We start from the raw sequence: 23,490 nt of genomic DNA on the forward strand, positions 1-23,490 counted from the left end.
ATAAGTGTCTTTACAGTATATAAGGTATATAAGTGTCTTTACAGTATATAAGGTATATAAGTGTCTTTGCAGTATATAAGGTATATAAGTGTCTTTGCAGTATATAAGGTATATAAGTGTCTTTACAGTATATAAGGTATATAAGTGTCTTTACAGTATATAAGGTATATAAGTGTCTTTACAGTATATAAGGTATATAAGTGTCTTTGCAGTATATAAGGTATATAAGTGTCTTTACAGTATATAAGGTATATAAGTGTCTTTGCAGTATATAAGGTATATAAGTGTCTTTACAGTATATAAGGTATATAAGTGTCTTTACAGTATATAAGGTATATAAGTGTCTTTACAGTATATAAGGTATATAAGTGTCTTTACAGTATATAAGGTATATAAGTGTCTTTACAGTATATAAGGTATATAAGTGTCTTTACAGTATATAAGGTATATAAGTGTCTTTACAGTATATAAGGTATATAAGTGTCTTTACAGTATATAAGGTATATAAGTGTCTTTACAGTATATAAGGTATATAAGTGTCTTTACAGTATATAAGATATATAAGTGTCTTTACAGTATATAAGGTATATAAGTGTCTTTACAGTATATAAGATATATAAGTGTCTTTACAGTATATAAGATATATAAGTGTCTTTACAGTATATAAGGTATATAAGTGTCTTTACAGTATATAAGGTATATAAGTGTCTTTGCAGTATACTGTATAAGGTATATAAGTTTTGTTGCAGTATATAAGGTATATAAGTGTCTTTACAGTATATAAGGTATATAAGTTTTGTTGCAGTATATAAGGTATATAAGTGTCTTTACAGTATATAAGGTATATAAGTTTTGTTGCGGTATATAAGTGTACATGTACAGTATATAAGTGTACATGTACAGTATATAAGTGTACATGTACAGTATATAAGTGTACATGTACTGTACATCTGGGGTTGGTAGAAACAGCCATTCGTCTGTTATATCTGTCAGTTTCAGAGAAATAGTTTTCTATAAAAACCCTTCCTCTGTTCCTGCATCATCACTGGATTAAGACGTTGTTTAAGAGAACGTGGGCCCAAAATGGATTTTCAATTAAAAAAGACAATTTAGTGACAGTTTGAGGAAAGAGCTTTTGCTGGTTTCTTGGCGCATGGATTTGCATAATTGTCCCATAATGCCTGGATTAGCATCTGTAAATGTTAATTTGATAATGCATCTCCTCCTAGAGGTGGCAGTGATGGAATTGGATTATGGTCTGGTATCCCATTAGTGTTGTTTGACACTACGGTCCTTTTGATAACAGTGAGATGTCATCAGTCCAAGTACAGCAGAGCAAATGAATTCCCTTTTGGAGTGGCATTTCATTGGTCTGAAGCCTCCTCTTAATTCTACTCTCTCTTTCAGCTCTCATCATTTATATGAGTCTCTCTCTTTTCTCTCTGTCAAATACTTCACTGCAGCTTCTGTGGTTTGTATTTTCACTCATTTAAAGTAGTTTATTGGTTTCTGTCCTCGAACTGATGATCCCACCTGATTCCTCTGTGTGAGAAAGATGCTACAGTGTAATGAAGGAATCCTTACAGATATTACCCAGCAGTCTTCTCCTTTGTGACAGTAAGGATTGTGGAAAAAGGGAAAATATCTTGCACTGTTGCACACTGTCTGAACCGGTAAAAATAATCTTTATTTCATAACCACGTTTTGGTCCTGAGTCTGAATCCTCCTAAATAAAGACTATTTTATCTCCTATGCAGAATTCAAAGTGTCACCAAGCCCTCTGATCACCATGCTCTCCTTCTCTTTCAGGAAACCAGAATAAACTGCATCCGCATCGCTCGCAAAGGTAATTCAACTCCTTTATTGTTTTGGTTTTCCATCTACAATGTGTCCTTGAATGGAAAGTCTCTTTATTGTTTCAAAGAGCTTGAAGCTTAATTCATACTCTGTAGTTCCACAGTGTCACTTGCTGGCATGAACTGATCTTCAAGTTAACAACACATGACATGACGATGTGTTTTAAGTTGGAAAATCACTTCTTATACAAGTAGAAATAATTATTTATTGTCTCTTTGTTCCAACTAAACAAAGAGGGGGAATGTTTTTGATGTTATTTATTTATTAGTTTTTTCATCTGAACGTTTGTTTTCTTCTAACAATGAGGAAAAGGGCATGAGGCAGGGAAGGGTCAGAGGTCAGTCTTTCATCCCTCTGGTTTAAGGTCAGATTCAGGGAGACACAATCAAAGACAGTTCCTGTTCCTGCCGGCAGCACGTTAGACTGCTACGTCTGAGAACCTTTTGTGTCTGCAAAACTGAAGAGACAAAGCTCCACTCGAGCATGAAGCTGAGAGACAAGACTAACCTCTTCAACCCATGCTTCACTCCATCTGACACGCGCACACACACACACACACACACACACACGCAGGCATGCATGCACGCACGCACGCACGCACGCACGCACGCAGGCATGCATGCACGCGCGCGCACGCGCGCGCACACACACACTCTCTCACAGTCGGTGAATGACTAAAGAGCTGCTCAGAGTGATGTTCAATTAGAAGCTATGACAGGTCAGAGTGTATTTAGTCTCTTTAGATCTGGGGGTCTCGCTAGCATTAACAAGCCCCCTGCATGACGGGGGGCCCCAGACGTTCCTATCAGGGCAGCTCATCACAGCCAAAGTGGAGGCAAATGATTTTGGCTTGGATAACAAAGCTGAAGATTCCATTTCAACTTCCAGGTGACAGTTTAATTAAGGGTCCTCTGGCAGGCCCAACACAACAATAGACCTTCCATTTCTACTCTAAGTGACAATTTCCACCGGTGGGCAGCCGGCAGGTGCATGGATTCATGTGAAAATCTATTTCACGCTCGTGTTTGGTTTAATAGAAATTCTGGGGCTAAATGCAGCGCAGCCCGTCTTATCTGTCTAAAATGTCAGAGAAGTTAAATTGATTTCAAGCTCTTCTAGGTTTGTAGCATCTGCAATGTACTCCTGTATCACTCAAGAGGTTTAATTTGAAATGAAGTTACAGTAATCAGTTGCACAGCAGGCTGTGAGCTCGCTCCTCTACCTCTGTCTGAATGAAGAAGCTCACGGTCGCACCGAAGCCTTTTGTTGTTCTCAGTCAGCCAGCAGTTTGTCACAGACACCAGGACACCTTGAGATGCTCACTGGAACTCTGTGCAAAGAGAAACCATCAGGGAAACAACAGAACAACCTTCATCTTTGATCTACAGTGGGACTGGCAAGATCTACACCAGTAGAGCTACCAGTAGATCTACACCAGTAGAGCTACCAGTAGATCTACACCAGTAGAGCTACCAGTAGATCTACACCAGTAGAGCCACTGTGGAAAGAAATCCTGAAAGATTTACCATTTAGTAAACACTCCTATCCCGAGTGACTTAAACGTGTAAAATACATATGAACTCTGGTCAATAAACAACAAGGTAAATAGACACATAAGTAGGCCTACAATGTAGTGTTATAACTAGAATACCAGGTAAACAATGAACCTAGCATTTATCTAAACCACATGCTACTGTATCTACATCACATTCTTAACATTGTGGTTGAGAAAAAACAAATCTGAGAAATAAAACATGAGAACAATTAATCAATGTACATCTTGCACAGTAAACTAGCATCAAGAAGGGAGATGAGGACATTGAGGTGCGAGGGGTTTAGGTGGAGTCTGAAGAGGTGACATGGTCCATGAAGTGTACCACACATCACATCACATCCTATCACAGAGCATTGTCTTACAACAGCCAGCACTCTCAAACTAAAGTATTAGAGAGGTTCCCACTGAGAACAACATCTTAAAACATCTCTCTAATGGTCCTGACATGTAAGAGTTTCATATCGTCCCACTTTCAGTGTTATTTGGGCTGAGGCCGATCTAATGCCCCAGGCTGCCCATAGAGAAGGCTAAAACATGGCTCTGTTTCCCCCTTCTTCTGCCCCAGATCTGCTTCAGCCCCAACAGGCTGCTAGCTAGCTAGCGCTCTCCATCACTGCCCCCAGGCCTGCTGTGACTTTGTGCTGCTCTGGAGATTGTTTGGGCCGTTCCAACAGGCTCAGGAGGGGCTCGTTGCAGGCCTGTCAGGGACTAAAGGACACACTGACACCACTCGGGACAAGCTAGACTGGCTTACTGTAGCCACACACAGAAAAGAGCTTTTTGTGTCTTTACATAAGTATGGAGCTTTATGCCAGTGGAATGAATAACCCACCATTACTATAATGACCTTTTGCAGTATCGCACAGACAGCAGGGCACCTTGACATGATGACTGTAGCGCTGTGACAGCAGGGCACCTTGACATGATGACTGTAGCGCTGTGTGGGAGTGGGAGGAAAGATTACAACCTGCTGTCATCGTTTCAATCCAAAGTCAAAGATCATTGTTTGAAGTGATTTCAAACCTCATTTTAAATCAGAGACCACTATTATAACCTCCATCACAAATAATCCCAAAACAATTATTGTCATAGTTTTGGATAGTAGTAATTGCATTCTGCCTCACGAGAACACACACCCGCGAGAAAGGAAGATGTGTGTGTGTGCTTTCTCAGTCAAATAAATTGCACAGTGAATTATATTTTCTTCTTTTTCACAGACATAGTGTGTACTCATGTCTCTCTCTCTCTCTGCTAGCAGCCTGTAAGGACCACCACAGGGCTCTGGAGGTCTCATTCATGTCTCTCTCTCTACTAGCAGCCTGTAAGGACCACCACAGGGCTCTGGAGGTCTCATTCATGTCTCTCTCTCTGCTAGCAGCCTGTAAGGACCACCTTATGGCTCTGGAGGTCTCATTCATGTCTCTCTCTCTCTACTAGCAGCCTGTAAGGACCACCGCAGGGCTCTGGAGGTCTCATTCATGTCTCTCTCTCTACTAGCAGCCTGTAAGGACCACCGCAGGGCTCTGGAGGTCTCATTCATGTCTCTCTCTCTGCTAGCAGCCTGTAAGGACCACCACAGGGCTCTGGAGGTCTCATTCATGTCTCTCTCTCTCTCTCTGCTAGCAGCCTGTAAGGACCACCTTATGGCTCTGGAGGTCTCATTCATGTCTCTCTCTCTGCTAGCAGCCTGTAAGGACCACCACAGGGCTCTGGAGGTCTCATTCATGTCTCTCTCTCTCTGCTAGCGGCCTAAGGACCACCTTATGGCTCTGGAGGTCTCATTCATGTCTCTCTCTCTCTACTAGCAGCCTGTAAGGACCACCGCAGGGCTCTGGAGGTCTCATTCATGTCTCTCTCTCTCTCTCTGCTAGCTGCCTGTAAGGACCACCTTATGGCTCTGGAGGTCTCATTCATGTCTCTCTCTCTCTGCTAGCAGCCTGTAAGGACCACCACAGGGCTCTGGAGGTCTCATTCATGTCTGTCTCTCTCTCTCTCTGCTAGCAGCCTGTAAGGACCACCACAGGGCTCTGGAGGTCTCATTCATGTCTCTCTCTCTCTCTGCTAGCGGCCTGTAAGTACCACCGCAGGGCTCTGGAGGTCTCATTCATGTCTCTCTCTCTCTGCTAGCGGCCTGTAAGGACCACCGCAGGGCTCTGGAGGTCTCCCAGCACTCTGAGGAGATGGGGCTGATCCTTGGGGTGTGTGCCGGGGGGCTGGTGGTCCTCATTCTTCTGCTGGGAGCCGTCATCATCGTCATCAAGAAAGGGTGAGTGGCGCTCAGTTAGCCCGTATGGTAACTGTTTGCTATATTGTTGCAGTGTGTTGGAACAGACACTTCCAGGGACTACAAAGTACATTTGACCTCCTTTGCAAGTCACCTGAATTGCGTCCACATGCAGTATGTTTGCACAGTGCACCATCTCATCCTGCTCTCTTTTATTTGTATTATTGTGAAATGCTCTCTCTGTGAACAGTGCCCTAATCATTGTGTTGTATTAGCTGAACTATGTGAAAGGACAGCATTGTTTAGGAGGGATACTGGAACCACAGCCAGCCTGTATTGTTTCCAATCCCTTCTGCTGCACCACAGAGACCAAGCAACTCTGCACAGCTTATCTGAGTGTGAAGTATTTAATTAAAGGCTGATTCAATTCAATTAGCCACTTAATTACTCCCACCAAGAAGCGGCCTGACCCTTAAATGAGACGCTAATTGGCAGGAAAAGGTGTGTTTTTATAGATTATTAGCCAGTGATCCCAAAGCTCTAGCTATCTAACTATTAGTTAAACAGAGCTAGGGGTAAGAGGAGGCTTTTAATGTGAAATCCTTGTTTTGCATCAGACAGAGGCTTACCATCTGATGACGCATTACAACATAACGTCTATCCTAAAAACATCACAGAAAATACTGTGTGTTTGGCCATTTTAGGAACATGTTAAACTACATCATCCTCTACAGAGACTCACTTTGCTCTGTATCTTAGTCAGCTGTAACAGTGTGCCAGCCTGAGGGGGAAATTCTATAATAAGATGTTCTTCCACAACTGAAATACTGGATGTGAAATTCCAACTGACACTGACATCCATGCCAAGTGAGAGGTGGCTGAGGGCTCTGGTAATCATTATCAAACATGCTGCCAACGCCACACGGCACGCTGTTGATGTTAGCGTTGACACTATAGTCCCAACATTAGTCCTGTTGATGTTAGCGTTGACACTATAGTCCCCACATTAGTCCTGTTGATGTTAGCGTTGACACTATAGTCCCCACATTAGTCCTGTTGATGTTAGCGTTGACACTATAGTCCCCACATTAGTCCTGTTGATGTTAGCGTTGACACTATAGTCCCCCACATTAGTCCAGACCACTGTCCTATAAGCTGTTGATGTTAGCGTTGACACTATAGTCCCCACATTAGTCCAGACCGCTGTCCTATAAGCTGCCTGTTAGTTCTCACACAACTGATCACCAAATGTGCTTCTGGCACCAAGCCACGTATGTTCTCTAAAGCTGAGAGTTAAAGGAGAGACGTGTTTCTCTGCTTTGGCTGTGATTGGGACTGTCAGCACCTTGCTTGCTATAATGCTGTAGACATGCATGTGTCACATGCATCCAAACGGTTCCATCTCCACTGAAATCAATGCATCCCTCAGCCCACAGCTGGCATTGCTTGCTGCTTACATTCTCTTTCTCTTTGATTTTCTTTTCTCCCTCTTTTTCTCCTCCTCCTCCACCTCACACTCCTCCAGAAGGGACATCTACTCTTACTCTTACTATCCGTAAGTGACTGCATCCTTTATTTTATAGTTTATTTAGTGTTTTATCATATTCATGCTTGTGCACATGGCTGTCATCCGCTAACGTTGCAGCCAGGGTGGGTGGCTGAGAGATGTTATGAAATGCATCCTTCGTCGTCTCCTTTCCTCCTCTCTCCCTCCCTGACATCCATTCTCATCTCCTTCTCTCCTTGTCTCCTTTCCTACTCTGTGTGAAACTCTCTCTCCTTCTCTTTGTCCTTCTGATCCCTCCATCCCTCCTCCTTCTCTGTCCATGTTTCTTTAATAGGAAAGCAGTGAACATGAATAAAACACCTATTAGCTACCGCCAGGAGAAGAGCCATATGGGCTCTATGGAGCGCAGTTTCACAGACCAGAGCACCTTGCAGGAGGATGAGAGGATGGCACTGTCTTTCATGGACGCACACACCTGCTCCGCACGGAGTAAGTAGACACACACACGCACACACACACACACACACACACACACACACACACACGCGCGCGCACGCACACACGCACGCACGCACGCACGCACGCACGCACGCACGCACGCACGTAGTACCTTCACCACACTTTAGCTTCATGATTAAAAAAGTGAAATAAAAGTGAAAATTCCTGATCTTCAATCTCCAACACGCTACAATTCGGTTGCTAGATTTGCTATTTTTAGCAACAATCTGGTACAATGAAGTACAGTATGCCATTCATTTATGAAAATAGGAAAGGAAACAAAGAAAAGTAAATAGTTCCAATATGCAGGTATTTACGGTACTCAGAGAAGTAAAAGGTTCCAATATTCAGGTATTTACCGTACTCAGAGAAGTAAAAGGTTCCAATATGCAGGTATTTACGGTACTCAGAGAAGTAAACAGTTCCAATATGCAGGTATTTACGGTACTCAGAGAAGTAAACAGTTCCAATATTCAGGTATTTACGGTACTCAGAGAAGTAAACAGTTCCAATATTCAGGTATTTTCCGTACTCAGAGAAGTAAACAGTTCCAATATTCAGGTATTTACGGTACTCAGAGAAGTAAATAGTTCCAATATTCAGGTATTTACGGTACTCAAGCTCTGTGTGTGGTTGTTGAAGAAGCCTGGTGAAGCAGAGGACTGGCAGGAGAGCAGAACAAACAATGAATCTCAAGAAGGACAACAAGAGTAAAGAATGAAACATGAGGAATGATTAGAGATTCTAGTCAGGCTCCACTCATTGGGATTTACTCAAATACTCTCGCTCTCCTGCAGTTTGAAAGAGATGTTTATTTTCAAGTCACTTACCAATAACATCTGTTTTGCTTTCTTAAACCCCATCAAGCATTTGAATGGAGCAGGTTTTATTAAATGCATGTTTTCAGTCCAATACGATCTGACCAATACTGCAGTGGTTGAAACATATTTTACTCTGTAATGAAGTTGTTTGGGAGCATCAAAGACGGTGTGTGGATCTTTACTTCTCTTCAGTCCAATACGGCACACCAATTATATTAAGTGTATCTTAAACATAATGTAAATTAAATGATCTTTGTGTTCATGTTGTTACAATAGTTTGATGTTCTGTACATTTAAGCTGGAATCAGTTAAATCAGTTTTCCAGTGCTCAATTGAACTGGCTTGGCACAGTATCTTTTTTCTGCAGTGCTTGCACACACTGATTTAGTTCAGGTGTGCTACAGAAGAAACAAGCAAGTCACAGGAAGAATATTTGTTGATGGACAGTTTTTCATAAGTGTCTTGGCTGTCATTGTTAAATTGATAAGGCAGCACACATACGCCTGCTATTACAGGCAAAGCAAAGGATATTGTACCGTCCATAAAGTAGACCCCCTATAGCAGTACTTGTCCAACAGAAAATCCCTTGTTAAGTCCGCCTCGTATTTATTAGCTGTCACTCTGTACCCAGAGTGACTTAAAATAAGTGAGCGAGACACCTTGACAGAAGCTGTGGAGATTGAAACAGGGATTTAGTGTGCGAGCCGCTACGCCATAGGCACACAGAGGGAACAACACATATTGTATGAATTTCCTCACCACCCTAACCTTGCCTCACCAGGCTTTCCACATGGCGGAAAGACAGTTCTTTGTTCTGAATTGTGGGATCCAGTCTAAGCCACACATGTCTGTGCTAATATACGTATCTGTTTGGGCACCACAGGGTTATTGTTATCCCAAATGAATGCTGAATTAAATCAAGAAGCCTAGTGTTGCCAGTCTCTACGAGTTAGAATAAAACATGAACATACTGTTACCATACAAAATATTTGAAGAAACTAGGCAATTTCATAAGATTTCAGAGTTTTATACTATGCTATGATGCAGGTTTGTGATGAGCAGGTACAGGCTCTATGTGTATCCACTGGTTGTCAGTAGACCTGCAGAAAGCTGCAAAAGGAGTTTTAGTGATTGTCCCTCCTCCTCCACGCAGGCGAGGCTCGCAGTTCAGTCAACGAGTCCAGCAGTCTGCTGGGAGGCTCCCCGAGGCGTCAGTGTGGACGTAAAGGCTCTCCCTACCACACAGGACAGCTCCATCCTGCCGTCCGCGTAGCTGACCTCCTCCAGCACATTAACCAGATGAAGACCGCTGAGGGCTATGGCTTCAAACAGGAGTATGAGGTGACGCTCTGATGTGTGTGTGTGTGTGTGTGTGTGTGTGTGTGTGTGTGTGTGTGTGTGTGTGTGTGTGTGTGTGTGTGTGTGTGTGTGTGTGTGTGTGTGTGTGTGTGTGTGTGTGTGTGTGTGTGTGTGTGTGTGTGTGTGTGGTGCACCGCACCAGAGTCGATCAAGACAGTTCAAGTCTTACGTTATTAAGATCTTGTGACTAAATAATCACTACATTGGATCCATTGGAATACTATTTTATTATTTTCCATGTCCAGAAAAGTAACCCAACAGAGGTGATATGGTCTGGCTGTCTGACTTCATTTATAATGAAGAGAATTACTCTGAATCAAAACACATTGTTCCCAACCCACTCATGTAAATGTCTTAATTCAATTCAATTCAATTCAATTTTATTAAAGTGTCAAATCATAACAAGTTATCTCAAGACACTTTACAAAGGCTAAAGAGCCATGAGAGAGAGAGAGAGAGGAGAGAGGGAGAAACAAGGGAGAGACAAGGGAAAGACAACAAGGGGCACACGCACACACATACACAGGTCCCGCATGCGTATGTACAAGAACGAACGAACGAACGCGCACACACACACACACAGGCGCTGCATGCGCATGCGTGTGGAGGGGAAGGGGAAGGGGAGGGGAGGGGGAGGTAGGGGTAGGGGGGGTGGGGGGAGGAGAGAGAGAACCCGAGCAGAACCTGTACCTGTGAGGTACCCCCTCGAGAGAACTCGAGCGGATACCTCACAGGCCAGAGGCCCCCACCCTGAGCAAGCAATTTGCGACAATGGTAACGAAAAACCCCCTCTTAAGGAGGAGGAAACGTCAGGCAGATCCTGACTCTGGGGTGAACAGCCGTGCTGCCTCGACCGAGTCGGGGGGACAGTAAGGAACAAAGAGAGAACAAGAGATAGACACAGAGAGATCCAGGCAGGTCCACAGGTGTGCTTCATGGAGGCCTGGTCCGGGGTCACACTCTTGGTCTGCAGCTGAGTAGTCGGGTTTTACCTTTGCGTGGCAGATCGTCGCTTGGCCGGTTACGCTCTCTTGCACTTTATATAGCGGCTGATTTAGCTTTTCCCCTGAACTCTAAAATAGAGAGAAGTGTAGAGATGTAGATAGAACAATGGTTGTGGTGATGGTGTACATCCATTAAACACTGGTCCCCCTGTGTTAAAACACAGCCCACTCCCAACTCCATACATGCTCACTCTAGTGTTTGTCTCCATGTTGTGTTTTGATGGAGTGTCTGGCTCCATTACAAAGGAAAATGATGTGGAGTCACACATTGTGCTGTCCTGCCTGGTATACTGCTCTATGTTTCCCTGCGGAACGCAGACCTGCTGATAAGACATTGATCAAACCTCAGTGGCAGGTGAGCCAGTAGGCAATAACAACAGCAACACACAGCAACATGTGAGGAGGACTAATTGCCATAACGACTACAATGGTAGAGTTTTGTGGTTGTACTGGGAGCTGATGGTAGGTGTGGCTCTCCACCTCAGTAATCCATCTCCCAGGGGTCTGGTGCATTGTAGCGGGACAGACTCCTGTGTTCTGGTTAATACCAACAATAAGCCTCTCCAACCTACTTACTATTAGCAGATGAATACACAGTCAAAGGGGAGTAGGAGTGGGGGGTCTACTGTAGCAGACTCTGTGTGTCCCTGTTTGAATACTTACCATGCATAAAGCACATAATCACTCCTTATCTCAAAACGTTCTCACAACGCTACTGCCCTGTTGATGTAAACCCTGGCTGTGCTTAAGAGATGACATGCTGATAGGATTTCACTGTGATAACCGTGAAAGAACAATATTCCTTATCGCTCTCAAACAAAAGAAACAAAATGCTGAAAAGCCACATTGCACCTGAGGCTTATCTAAATGGTTAATAGTGGAGGCTCACCAAGCCATTCTCTCCATCATAACAGTGTCTTGGCTTATCTAATGTGTCTAAATGGTTAATAGTGGAGGCTCACCATTACCAAGCCATTCTCTCCATCATAACAGTGTCTTGTCTTCTTATCTAAGGTGTCTAAATGGTTAATAGTGCAGGTTCACCAAGCCATTCTCTCCATCATAACAGTGTCTTGTCTTCTTATCTAAGGTGTCTAAATGGTTAATAGTGGAGGTTCACCAAACCATTCTCTCCATCATAACAGTGTCTTGTCTTCCACAGAGCTTTTTTGACGGCTGGGACTGCACAAAGAAGAAAGACAAAACCAAAGGGAGACATGATACCTTGACGGGATGTAAGTTACCAGGAGATGTTCTGCCTTTCATGAAGTAAAACGTCAAATGTCACAGATAAAAGACTGGAGAGACTATAAGGGTCCGTGTCCAAAGAAAACATTTGTTGAGCTGCCAGCTCCATTCTGACAGCGTTTCTATATTAAATATGTGTTGGAGCCTCCTCCTCCCAGCAGCAAGCATCAGGGTTCACTGCTCTCTAACTTTAAATCATTACCACGACCATGAGAAGTTCATGTTTACTGTTATTTCAGCCAGGCTGTTTGAGCTTATAATAATACAGATGAACAGATGATGCTAATAATGCACATTCAAGAACAGTAATGGTTGATCGTTCTGAACGTTGGAGGCATTGAAAAACACTCCTTAGAATGACTCTGGACATGATATCCAAAGCTCTGCACTTTAGTTCAACTTTCAAATATTTCAAATAGTTCAACTTTTGGAGAGGAGCGCCTCTCATCAATGTCACTTTGATCATCTCCATGTGTCTGACAACCAGGTCATCATGACCTGACTTTAAATCATTACCACGACCATGAGAAGTTCATGTTTACTGTTATTTCAGCCAGGCTGTTTGAGCTTATAATAATACAGATGAACAGATGATGCTAATAATGCACATTCGAGAACAGTAATGGTTGATCGTAAAAATGATCCTTATAATGACTGTGGACATGATGTCCAAGGCTCTCAAAAACCCTTTCTGTGGACACAGCCTCTTATGCTACAGTAACACTAAATCCTTTAGGCTATATTGTGTTTATAATATTCCTATGCTGTTTGATTTGATTCCTCTTTCATTTCTCTACCATCTCAGATGACCGCCACAGAGTCAAGCTCCACCCACTCCTGGGAGACCCCAACTCTGACTACATCAACGCCAACTACATTGATGTAAGTCTCACCAAGCAGCCAATCACAGTCCACTGAGCTGCTTGTCCAACATGGACACAGACAGTCATGTTGCTACAAAGCATCAAAGCAACAATCCACACTCACACAATAAGGTTGTTTTAAGAGTGTTTTAATGAGTGTTGAAACACTGATGAAGGCCTGTTGGTTTCATGAACATTAAAATGCTCTAACACTTTATTCTGAGTGCAGATTGTTCCATTGATCATCAGACTGTTTGTTTAGAGTCTGCACCGTCTTTGATCTTCTAATCATCAGTTTGAGCACACCAAGCTGTGGACTTTGTGCTACAAAGACACGGTCTTTTGCTTCAAACATTTTGACCTGGGATTTGTTCCTGGAAGGCTCCGTCCAATGAAAAGCTTCTTCCTGTTAAGCCCCACCCCCTGCTTACCCCCACCCATGGCTTTTATAATGGAAGGAATACCTTTAATAGAGATAGGTTTTATAATGGAAGGAATACCTTTAAAGGGCCTACACCATGCTTTTAAAACTATATTTTTTGTATAAATATATGCTCAAAATTGAGTCTTAGACAGGTTTTAACCCTCAACAAACACTCTGACCATTCTTTTTGTTTGTTCTAGCTCTACTATAATGAGGCTCTCCAGCTGCAATACCAAAACGGCCTCTGTTTGCTCAGGGGCGCATCTAGTGGGGTTTTTCCACCCCTTCCCCCTCCCCTCCTCTTCACTCCTCCACGGACCCCACGTTGACAACAAATAATGTTAATATTGGGCCAATACAAAAATAGGATAATGTTGCAGCTCTGATTATAGCCTACTGTAGGCCTATGTTGTATGTTCTAGGCCTACTGTCAAATGACACAGGGCGACCGTTGCTAGACCAGACATTACAGAAAGTTAATCTACATTAGACAATCAACCCCACCTGCAAAAAAGTAAAAAAAAAAAAAAAATGTTTTGAAAAAAAATGTTTGAGAAAAAAAATAAAAGTTTTTTGAAAAAAAGAAAAGTTTTTTGAAAAAAAAAAGTTTTTTGAAAAAAAAATATTTTTTGAAAAAAAAGTTTTTGAAAAAAAAATGTTTTTGAAAAAAAAAAATGTTTTGAAAAAAAAAATGTTTTTAAAAAAAAATTTTTGAAAAATTTTTTTTTTTGATTTTTTTATTTTTTTTACTCTGAAAAAAAAAACGGGAATCCGTGTGACGTCACACGGATCAACTCTCAGAACAGCACTGTTCTGAGAACCCGTGGAAAGCTTTTCATCTCTGTCTTCCCAAAACCAGAGAAAGACACAATGGTCAGAAATACGACTTTGTGAGGATAGAAGGTGCCAGTGGGACCCCAAAAAAAGGTTTTAAAATAGAAAAAGTGAAAATTCATGGTGTAGGTCCTTTAATAGAGATAGGTTGTATAATGGAAGGAATACCTTTAATAGAGATAGGTTTTATAATGGAAGGAATATCTTTAATAGAGATGGTTTTGTGAGATAAAGAGTTCCTCTTTCACTGCTCACCTTAACTGTCTGTCTGGCTGCTGGATGGGGGGGCATCATGCATTATGTAATGTATGTGTATGTGGCTTATGTCTGTCTCTGTCTGCATGTTTAGTTTTGTTTTTCCATCCACATTAACAAGAAGAAGGTCAGTTGGAAGGTAGGATCAGATATCAAACCAAATAGTGGAGTTCTAGCGATGGAAACAGAAAGCTGTGTTGGACTCATCCTTTATCCATGGTGAAATTCAGCACCTTTTTCAGTCCAGCTGTGAAAAGGTGAAAAGAGGAGATCTGTGAGTCTTTATTTACACCACCCTCATCAGAGTCCATGTTAACACTTCATTTATGATGTCATGTAATCCATGTAAAGTGGTGTTGTAAGCACAGACAGGTCAAAGTGTAAAACTGTACTTCTGCATAATAGATGAGGTCTGCTATGGTCAATGGTAAATGGTGCATTTATAAAGCACCTTTAGCCAAAGCACTTTACAATATGCATTACACATTCACACACACATTCACTCACTGATTTGATTCCCTTTCATTTCATTGTGATATGTTTTGGTGTTCAAAGGAGAGGTGAAGACATTCAAGGTCTCTATTTTCTATTGTTCTGTCAACATATCACTTGGCTGCTTGCCAGACTGTGTGGATGGCTTGATTGCGTATGCATTATAATGCCTTATTATAGTACCTTATTATAGTACCTTATTATAGTACCTTATTATAGTACCTTATTATAGTACCATATTATAGTACCTTATTATAGTACCTTATTATAGTACCTTATTATAGTACCTTATTATAGTACCATATTATAGTACCATATTATGCAGTGCCCTTTTCATGGGTAACATGTAAACATGCATGCACATTGCATAGAAACTGGGGAACATAGGGATGAACCCACACACAGGTGTTGATACATGCACGCAGGCATGCAAGGAAGCACGCACACGCACGCACGCACGCACGCACGCACACACACACACACACACACACACACACACACACACACACACACACACACACACACACTCCTGTGGCTCCACCTGTCTCTAACTACTCTCTCTCTCATTAACTGGCCTGTATGTCTCTCTTTTAACTCCCTGTCTCACCTCCTCCACTTTGGACCCTGTAGATTCGGATTAACAGGGAAGTAAGTACTTCACCACTCTGTTCTCTGCCCCCCCCTCCCCCCAACACTACTTTTATGTCCTTTTTGTCCCTCATCTCTCCTTAGTGCCCCCCCTCCCCCCAACACTACTTTTATGTCCTTTTTGTCCCTCATCTCTCCTTAGTGCCCCCCCCCCCATCACCATCTGTAACCTTGTACATCCCCAAGTCCCATTCAGAGGAGCTTCTTTATACAAGACAAACACTAAACACAGAATAATAAGAGTCATTTCCACATTGTTTTATGTTTAGTGACCTTGGCCATCAAATGTGTTCTTGTCAGTCCAGATATCCGTCAGAGCAGATTATAGATTATAGGTTTATGAATAGAATGGGACCATGTAGAGAGTGACAATGTGTTGTCACATGGGGGTTTCAGACAGCATAAGGGACTCATTTGAGGGTCCATTGTTCCAGTGTAAGTCTTGTCTTCATTGTGGCAACAATTATCATTCATGCTTTTAGATCTGGTGTCTTTACTTGCGCCAGCAGAGCGCGCAAGTACTGCGTTCGGCTGCGTAGGGAGGTAGCCGTGTGTGTTTAAGCCCGTAGCCAATCAGAGACCACCATTTCTGGTAACGTCATCATTAACAGCCAATGAGGGACCAGCATTCCTGGTGATGCCAGGGGCAAGTTGGCTCCTGGACAGAGAGCAGTTCTAGTTGTTTCTGAGGTTCCAGAACACCTGGAACACCTGACCACCCATAAGGACCTTATCTTTGTTTCTGAGGTTATGCTAACAGAGTTCCAGGCCCACCCATAAGGACCTTATCTTTGTTTCTGAGGTTATGCTAACAGAGTTCCAGGACCACCCATAAGAACCTTATCTTTGTTTCTGAGGTTATGCTAACAGAGCTCCAAGCCCACCCATAAGAACCTTATCTTTGTTTCTGAGGTTATGCTAACAGAGTTCCAGGCCCACCCATAAGAACCTTATCTTTGTTTCTGAGGTTATGCTAACAGAGTTCCAGGTCCACCCATAAGAACCTTATCTCCCACTTTGATGAGGTCTCCCTGGCATGGAGCTCCAGTAGTTCATGATGTTGATATGCAGGCAGTTGGCATTCCTGGATGTCCACTCACAATAAAAGAACTCCTGAGAATGAATTGTAATAATGAGGTCACATTCAGGAGGGTATTTTAACAGCTCTTTGGAAGGACTGTTGAGCTCGTATTGTAAACATAGACTGTAACAAATATGGACAGTGGGAACCCATTGGTTTCTATGCTGCGAAAATTAAGCTTTTTTTGCCCTTGTATGGGTGTCACCATCATGGTACCCATTACTACCCAAGGAATGCTATTGGCTGCCAACGGTCACGTGCAACCGCAGGGATACATGGGACATTGTCTTGAGCTTGCCGAAAATAAAGCACACGATGAAGAATCATCATAAGCTTATGATCACAAGCCCCTCCTACAGCATACCCTGCTTTAACATCAATGATAACATAATTTGGACCATATTTTCACAAAACACATCATGGTGATTGAAACGGGGCTTTAAACTAGCGACATGTGTGCATGTGGTGTCCTCTCATTCAGGTTCTCCTCCAGGCTGCATGTGGTGTCCTCTCATTCCATCAGGTTCTCCTCCAGGCTGCTTGTGGTGTCCTCTCATTCAGGTTCTCCTCCAGACTGCATGTGGTGTCCTCTCATTCAGGTTCTCCTCCAGACTGCATGTGGTGTCCTCTCATTCAGGTTCTCCTCCAGACTGCATGTGGTGTCCTCTCATTCAGGTTCTCCTCCAGGCTGCATGTGGTGTCCTCTCATTCAGGTTCTCCTCCAGGCTGCATGTGGTGTCCTCTCATTCCACATGAACATCCTGTGTTCACCATGAGGACAGATCTGCCATCATATCAGAGGATGTCCTCTCCTTTGATATGAAACATCTCACAATGCTTCACCCCCCCCCCCCACACACTGCACCCACCCTCCCATCCTAAAAGAACCAAACACAACAAAAAGAAGCCAGTTAATTTAGGCCATGATAGCCTGCTTTCATGTGAAACCCATTGGACAGACTTTGTGGTGCTGTTGTCAGAAGAGAACTGTTACTGTAGAGTCAATCAAAGAAAAGGCCTGAAGCCGTCAGTCTGCAGTTGTGGCTTTAATGAAAATCAATGTATTTTTTATTGGATCCTGAAGCTCTGTGAAGAGCCAGCCGTTATTGATGAATAAATAGGGCTTCTGAAATCTAAAGGCGCCCACATCTACGTTATGCTTTTTGTCACATAACTCATGCTAGGTTGAATTGCAACGTACACTAGGATGAACACGCAGCTAAAACTCCATACTGTTTTATATAATTTCAGATTAATGATCTGCTTTTAAAGATGCTGTATTGGCTCAAAACGACAGCACCAACCAGGACATTTGGTTACCTTTGGTTAAATGAATACTGAGGAATGTACTGCGTAAACAGAGTCAAGTTAATATTAAAGTATGTTGGGGTCATTAGAGTTCATATGAGGTCATTAGAGTTCATATGGGGTCATTAGAGTTCATATGGGGTCTGTGGAGAAAGACAGCATTACAGTATGGAGGGGTCCTTAGAGGACAGGAAGGCTGGGGGTCCAGAGATGATCTTAGAGGACAGGAAGGCTGGGGGTCCAGAGATGATCTTAGAGGACAGGAAGGCTGGGGGTCCAGAGATGATCTTAGAGGACAGGAAGGCTGGGGGTCCAGAGATGATCTTAGAGGACAGGAAGGCTGGGGGTCCAGAGATGATCTTAGAGGACAGGAAGGCTGGGGGTCCAGAGATGATCTTAGAGGACAGGAAGGCTGGGGGTCCAGAGATGATCTTAGAGGACAGGAAGGCTGGGGGTCCAGAGATGATCTTAGAGGACAGGAAGGCTGGGGGTCCAGAGATGATCTTAGAGGACAGGAAGGCTGGGGGTCCAGAGATGATCTTAGAGGACAGGAAGGCTGGGGGTCCAGAGATGATCTTAGAGGACAGGAGGGCTGGGGATCCAGAGATGATCTTAGAGGACAGGAAGGCTGGGGGTCCAGAGATGATCTTAGAGGACAGGAAGGCTGGGGGTCCAGAGATGATCTTAGAGGACAGGAAGGCTGGGGGTCCAGAGATGATCTTAGAGGACAGGAAGGCTGGGGGTCCAGAGATGATCTTAGAGGACAGGAAGGCTGGGGGTCCAGAGATGATCTTAGAGGACAGGAAGGCTGGGGGTCCAGAGATGATCTTAGAGGACAGGAAGGCTGGGGGTCCAGAGATGATCTTCCTTCCAGCTGTGAGTGACGACCACATGCTCTTACTCAGCAACTCATTCCTCTTCTCTTTTTCAGGGCTACCATCGATCCAACCACTTCATCGCCACTCAGGGTGAGTATCCCTACAAGGCTACTTTGTAAGTGTGTGTGTGTGTGTGTGTGTGCGCGCGCGCGTGTGCGTGTCTTGGATTCTTCATGCTTTGAGAGTGAGTGGTGTATTTTAGATTGTGTAAGTGTGTAATAAATCAGAAAGCTGCTGGCTCTCCATCCTGAGCCAAAGCGTCTCTCCTGCAGATCTAAAGGTGATGGCATCATGTGTGACCACTGCCCAGTGGCAGCTGTATGATTGATGTCACTGAATGAATAATTAAACACATTAATTATAGCTCCTCATCCGTTGTGATGCGAGGAGTCCAGTAATCTGACGTGGAATAAAAGAAGCCTTCATTTCCCTCTCTGCAGCTCACCAAGCCAGGGTCTGAAGGGCTGCTCAACCCATCATCTTTCATAAACTCTGAGTTAAAATAAAGACACAAACAAAGAGAGATGTATGAGTGAGGAGCTCAGCTGTGTTTGTGTCATTGTGAGCTTGGTTTCCCTCGGTGCTCCTTGTTCCAGTGGAGCCTCCACATGAAAATAGCGAGTTTAAGCTAGATGGTTTTCAATACGGCAACGCCAGGCGGACTACGGCTGCTATGACGTAATCGCTGTAGCGATCAAAATGGTTAAGCAAAGCCTCGGCAGCGACGGGTTCCCACCCCTTTCACTGAACGCCTTGGTTCCCATGGTGACGCGTACACGCAGCAGACGGAGTAGGTGCTACGTGGGAAGGTACCTTCTGCCGTAGTAGAGGCGGCCGTGGCGACGGCAGGTATATCTATCGAGCGCGGATCATTTCCGATTACCGTTGTCATCTGCCGTTGCCGTAGCGAGCTTAAACTCGATAATGACTGATGGAGGCTCCGTTCACATCATCAGCAACCACTGTTTCCTTACTGTTTCCTTACTGTACCTGTCCTCTCCTTACCTCCTTACCTCCTTCTCTCCTCTTACCTGGACTCCTCCAATCAGTGCATTGATGGAACAATCTCCACACATCACTGTCCTGTCATCTGAGGAAGGACACTCTGGTCATGATGATGAGTGATGTCACAGTGGCCGCTACAGAGCCAGACTGATGTCAGATACTTTGGTCTGATCCCAATCTACGGATGTTTAGATCAATACTCTTTGGCCTGCTGGCCAACATTTTCTAATCAAATACAAATATATCTTTTATATTACAAAAGAGTAAGTGATCTACTTCCGGGTCATGTATCGCTAACTTAATACCAAACCACTTGGCCAAGATGTACTACATAATATACTAAATATAGCTTAAAAATTCAAACACCCATGTCACCTTTGCAAGATGTCGTTTCCAAACCTCTGTATACAGTAGTATTCGTTATTACCCTCATATTTTGCCTCTGTATAAAATAGCCTCAAGTTGACCCGGAAACAGTTAGCCAAATAGCTAATAGTTAGCTCACAACTTTCCACTTTTCTCTTTCACCTCAATCGCAGTAACATCCTTATACTCCACGTCACCAATACTTTTTTCTTTTTTTTTTTTCAAAACTTTTTTTTTTCCATTTTTTTTTCCCTCAAGTTTTTTTTTCCTCAAAAAAGTTTTTTTTCCTCAAAAAAGTTTTTTTTTCTCAAACTTTTTTTTCCTCAAAAAACATTTTTTCCTCAAAAAACAATTTTTTCTCAAAAAACTTTTTTTTCTCAAAAAACTTTTTTCTCAAACTTTTTTTATCAAAAAACTTTTTTCTCAAAAAACTTTTTTTCTCAAAAAACTTTTTTTCTCAAAAAACTTTTTTTTCTCAATATACTTTTTTTTTCTCAAAAAACTATTTTTTCTCAAAAAACTTTTTTTTCTCAAAAAACTTTTTTTTCTCAATATACTTTTTTTTTCTCAAAAAACTATTTTTTCTCAAAAAACTTTTTTTTCTCAAAAAACTTTTTTTTCTCAAAAAACTTTTTTCTCAAAAAAATGTTTTCTGAAAAAACTTTTTTCTCAAAAAACTTTTTTTCTCAAAAAACTTTGAGAAAAAAACTTTTTTCTCAAAAAACTTTTTTTTCTCAAAAAACTTTTTTTTCTCAAAAAACTTTTTTTTCTCAAAAAACTTTTTTCTGAAAAAACTTTTTTCTCAAAAAACTTTTTTTCTCAAAAAACTTTTTTCTCAAAAAACTTTTTTCTCAAAAAACATTTTTTTTTCTTTTTTTTTAACCATATTTGGCCATTACACACACCACACTACCGCAACATGGCGGTGAGGGCCGCTCAGCGGCCTGAACTCTAGACTTTTCGGGCCGCAAACTTCTAGTATATATACAGTTGTGCTCCAAATTATTCAACCCCGTCCTCTCTGCAAATCTGGTTTATTGGCTAAATTCACAAACTGACAACTGAATGAAATAAATAAATCAATGTAAATAGCTCAAAAGTAACGTTTGTTGTGTGTGTGTGTTTTTTTGTTTTGTTTTTGTTTTAATTCAACGCTAATTGCCACATTCAACGCCACTTTCACTTTCAATTATTCAACTCTTAATTATACCTGAAAACATCTGTAATCAACTGCAATCGACTAATCAAGGGCTTAAATAGTTGCATCAGATGTGCAATCTGGCCTGACTAGAACTAGAACGTTTAAGGAAGGTTCAAAAGAGTTCAGAGAAGAGATTATTGCTTTGTAAAAAAAGGAAAAGGATATAAAACAATTGCAAAGACACTGAATGTTCCAAAAAGTAGTTTTGATGTGAGCTTGTAGATTGGCTAGGTTTGAACATGTCACCTATAATGACGTGATTCAAAATAGGGACACCAGATTGAAGAAAATCAAGACACATTGGCCTCATACTTAATCGCCCATAACTAAACAAAGTGAAATAATATCTGATATACAGTTTGGTTCAGGCTCTGTTGGTCACACACAACACCACCATCAACAAGTGGTCTTCACTGAGAGTGCAGCTGTGATGATGCAGTTCCCTCTTCCTCCACCAGGGCCCAAGCAGGAGACACTGTTGGATTTCTGGAGGATGGTGTGGCAGGAGAACTGCTTCAGCATCGTCATGATCACCAAGTTGGTGGAGGTAGGCAGGGTGAGTGACATCACTGTTCCTTTATCTTTACATTCATTCTTCAGTGGCCTTAGTGCAGCCTGCAGCTCGTCTGTGGAAACACTACAAATATCCTGGGATTGGTTCATGGAAATCTACTGCTAAACATTAAGGACTCATAAAACTACTTAACCCTCTAAGGCCCGCATTAAGAAATACTTGAAATAAAAAATTGAAAAAAATCAGATGGTGTTGTAGGAGTCCTATTAAGAGGAAAATGTAATGTTTTTTTCAAAAAAATGTTTTTGTAAGATTTTATAGCCATAAATCAAAAATCATAAATCATGCTCTAATTTACATATGGGGGATATTTTTCACAATAATAACATATGTACATGTTCTAGACATTCTAATGATCACCAAAAAAAATAGTACAGGCATTTTACTTATGTTTTTGTGAGGTATAGCTTCCATGAAAAAGTGAGATGTTGTTCGTCAAAACTCTGGAATTTCAGCGGGTGTGGCGGGTGTGAATGTCAGCCCCTGTGGGGGGTATTTATATGCAAATATTGTGGCCAATGGCATTGTAATACTAAACAATAGAATCCAATGGTGGTGTTTAGGTGGTAGGGGGAGCTAAAATAAAATGATTTAAACCTTTTTTTGGATAAAATACAAACGTAATATTACAACCGTGGGCCTTAGAGGGTTAATGCACTCCTGAAGGAATTATTCTGGGCAGCCTGTTGGATACTGGACAAACATTTAGTTTGCCACAACGTGTACAAAGATCATTAAAGAAACTAAATTGTACGTAAACACTGTAATTTATGCCCTAATGCCATGTATTATATCATAACTTACTGCATATTATCACCTCAGAGCTGGCTGAGATACAACAACGCAGCAACACCTACACTGATGCTATCTGGACAGTACTATTATTGTTATGTTTATGCTCCATTAAAAGTGTTACATCATTGTAAGTACATGACGTATTGGAGAAGTAGTAATCATTGTGTAATTATAATTCTTACAACTTACAATACATGACTTCAATACACAGGAAGCACCTGTTATGTTGTAATGCACTGAAAAGCATTGGAAGCACTTCCTAAATATATTGTAATGTGTTTATGAATACAATGAGCCTTGTTATAAGTATTATGTACTATGATTACACTAAGCATTACACACAGTACAGTATGTCCAGTGTAGTGCATCATAAGTAATAATACATTATCAATAGATTATCACTGTGATTAGCCTCACTATTGTCACAGGATGTTTTCTACACATTACCTTTACCTAAACACATGTTTATCATGTTGTGATTACAATGGCTGTAACAGCAGCTACACTGCAGCTACACAGAGCATTTACTTTTATAAAGATATTGTTTGGGCTTTTCTGCCTTTATTCTGATAGTATAGTGGAGAGAGAGTAAACAGGGAGAGAAACGAGGAGTGACGCAGCAAAGGTTGTTTGTCAGGCATCGGGAGTCTGTAAGTGCTATGCACCTTAACCACTAGGCCATTGGCACCCCTA

At 42.0% G+C, this 23,490-nt stretch overlaps 1 protein-coding gene across 3 annotated transcripts in view; it reads left to right on the top strand.

Annotated features, from left to right (window-relative positions):
• Positions 1–23,490, top strand: part of LOC308307774 (receptor-type tyrosine-protein phosphatase U) — a 212,400-nt gene that overhangs the window by 163,420 nt on the left and 25,490 nt on the right. For 2 of the 3 annotated variants that reach the window (XM_080753053.1, XM_080753054.1), the window contains exons 13-21: positions 1,810–1,846; positions 5,540–5,678; positions 7,162–7,191; positions 7,478–7,632; positions 9,616–9,803; positions 11,988–12,060; positions 12,879–12,955; positions 18,910–18,946; positions 21,887–21,984. In XM_080753053.1, the coding sequence (XP_080609179.1) occupies positions 1,810–1,846; positions 5,540–5,678; positions 7,162–7,191; positions 7,478–7,632; positions 9,616–9,803; positions 11,988–12,060; positions 12,879–12,955; positions 18,910–18,946; positions 21,887–21,984 (834 nt within the window). The remainder of the gene's footprint in view (positions 1–1,809; positions 1,847–5,539; positions 5,679–7,161; positions 7,192–7,477; positions 7,633–9,615; positions 9,804–11,987; positions 12,061–12,878; positions 12,956–18,909; positions 18,947–21,886; positions 21,985–23,490) is intronic. The other variant, XM_080753055.1, reaches the window with a different exon arrangement.

The sequence above is a fragment of the Nannobrachium achirus genome (assembly GCF_963921795.1).
Source record: "Nannobrachium achirus genome assembly, chromosome: 2".
Taxonomy (NCBI): Eukaryota; Metazoa; Chordata; class Actinopteri; order Myctophiformes; family Myctophidae; genus Nannobrachium; species Nannobrachium achirus.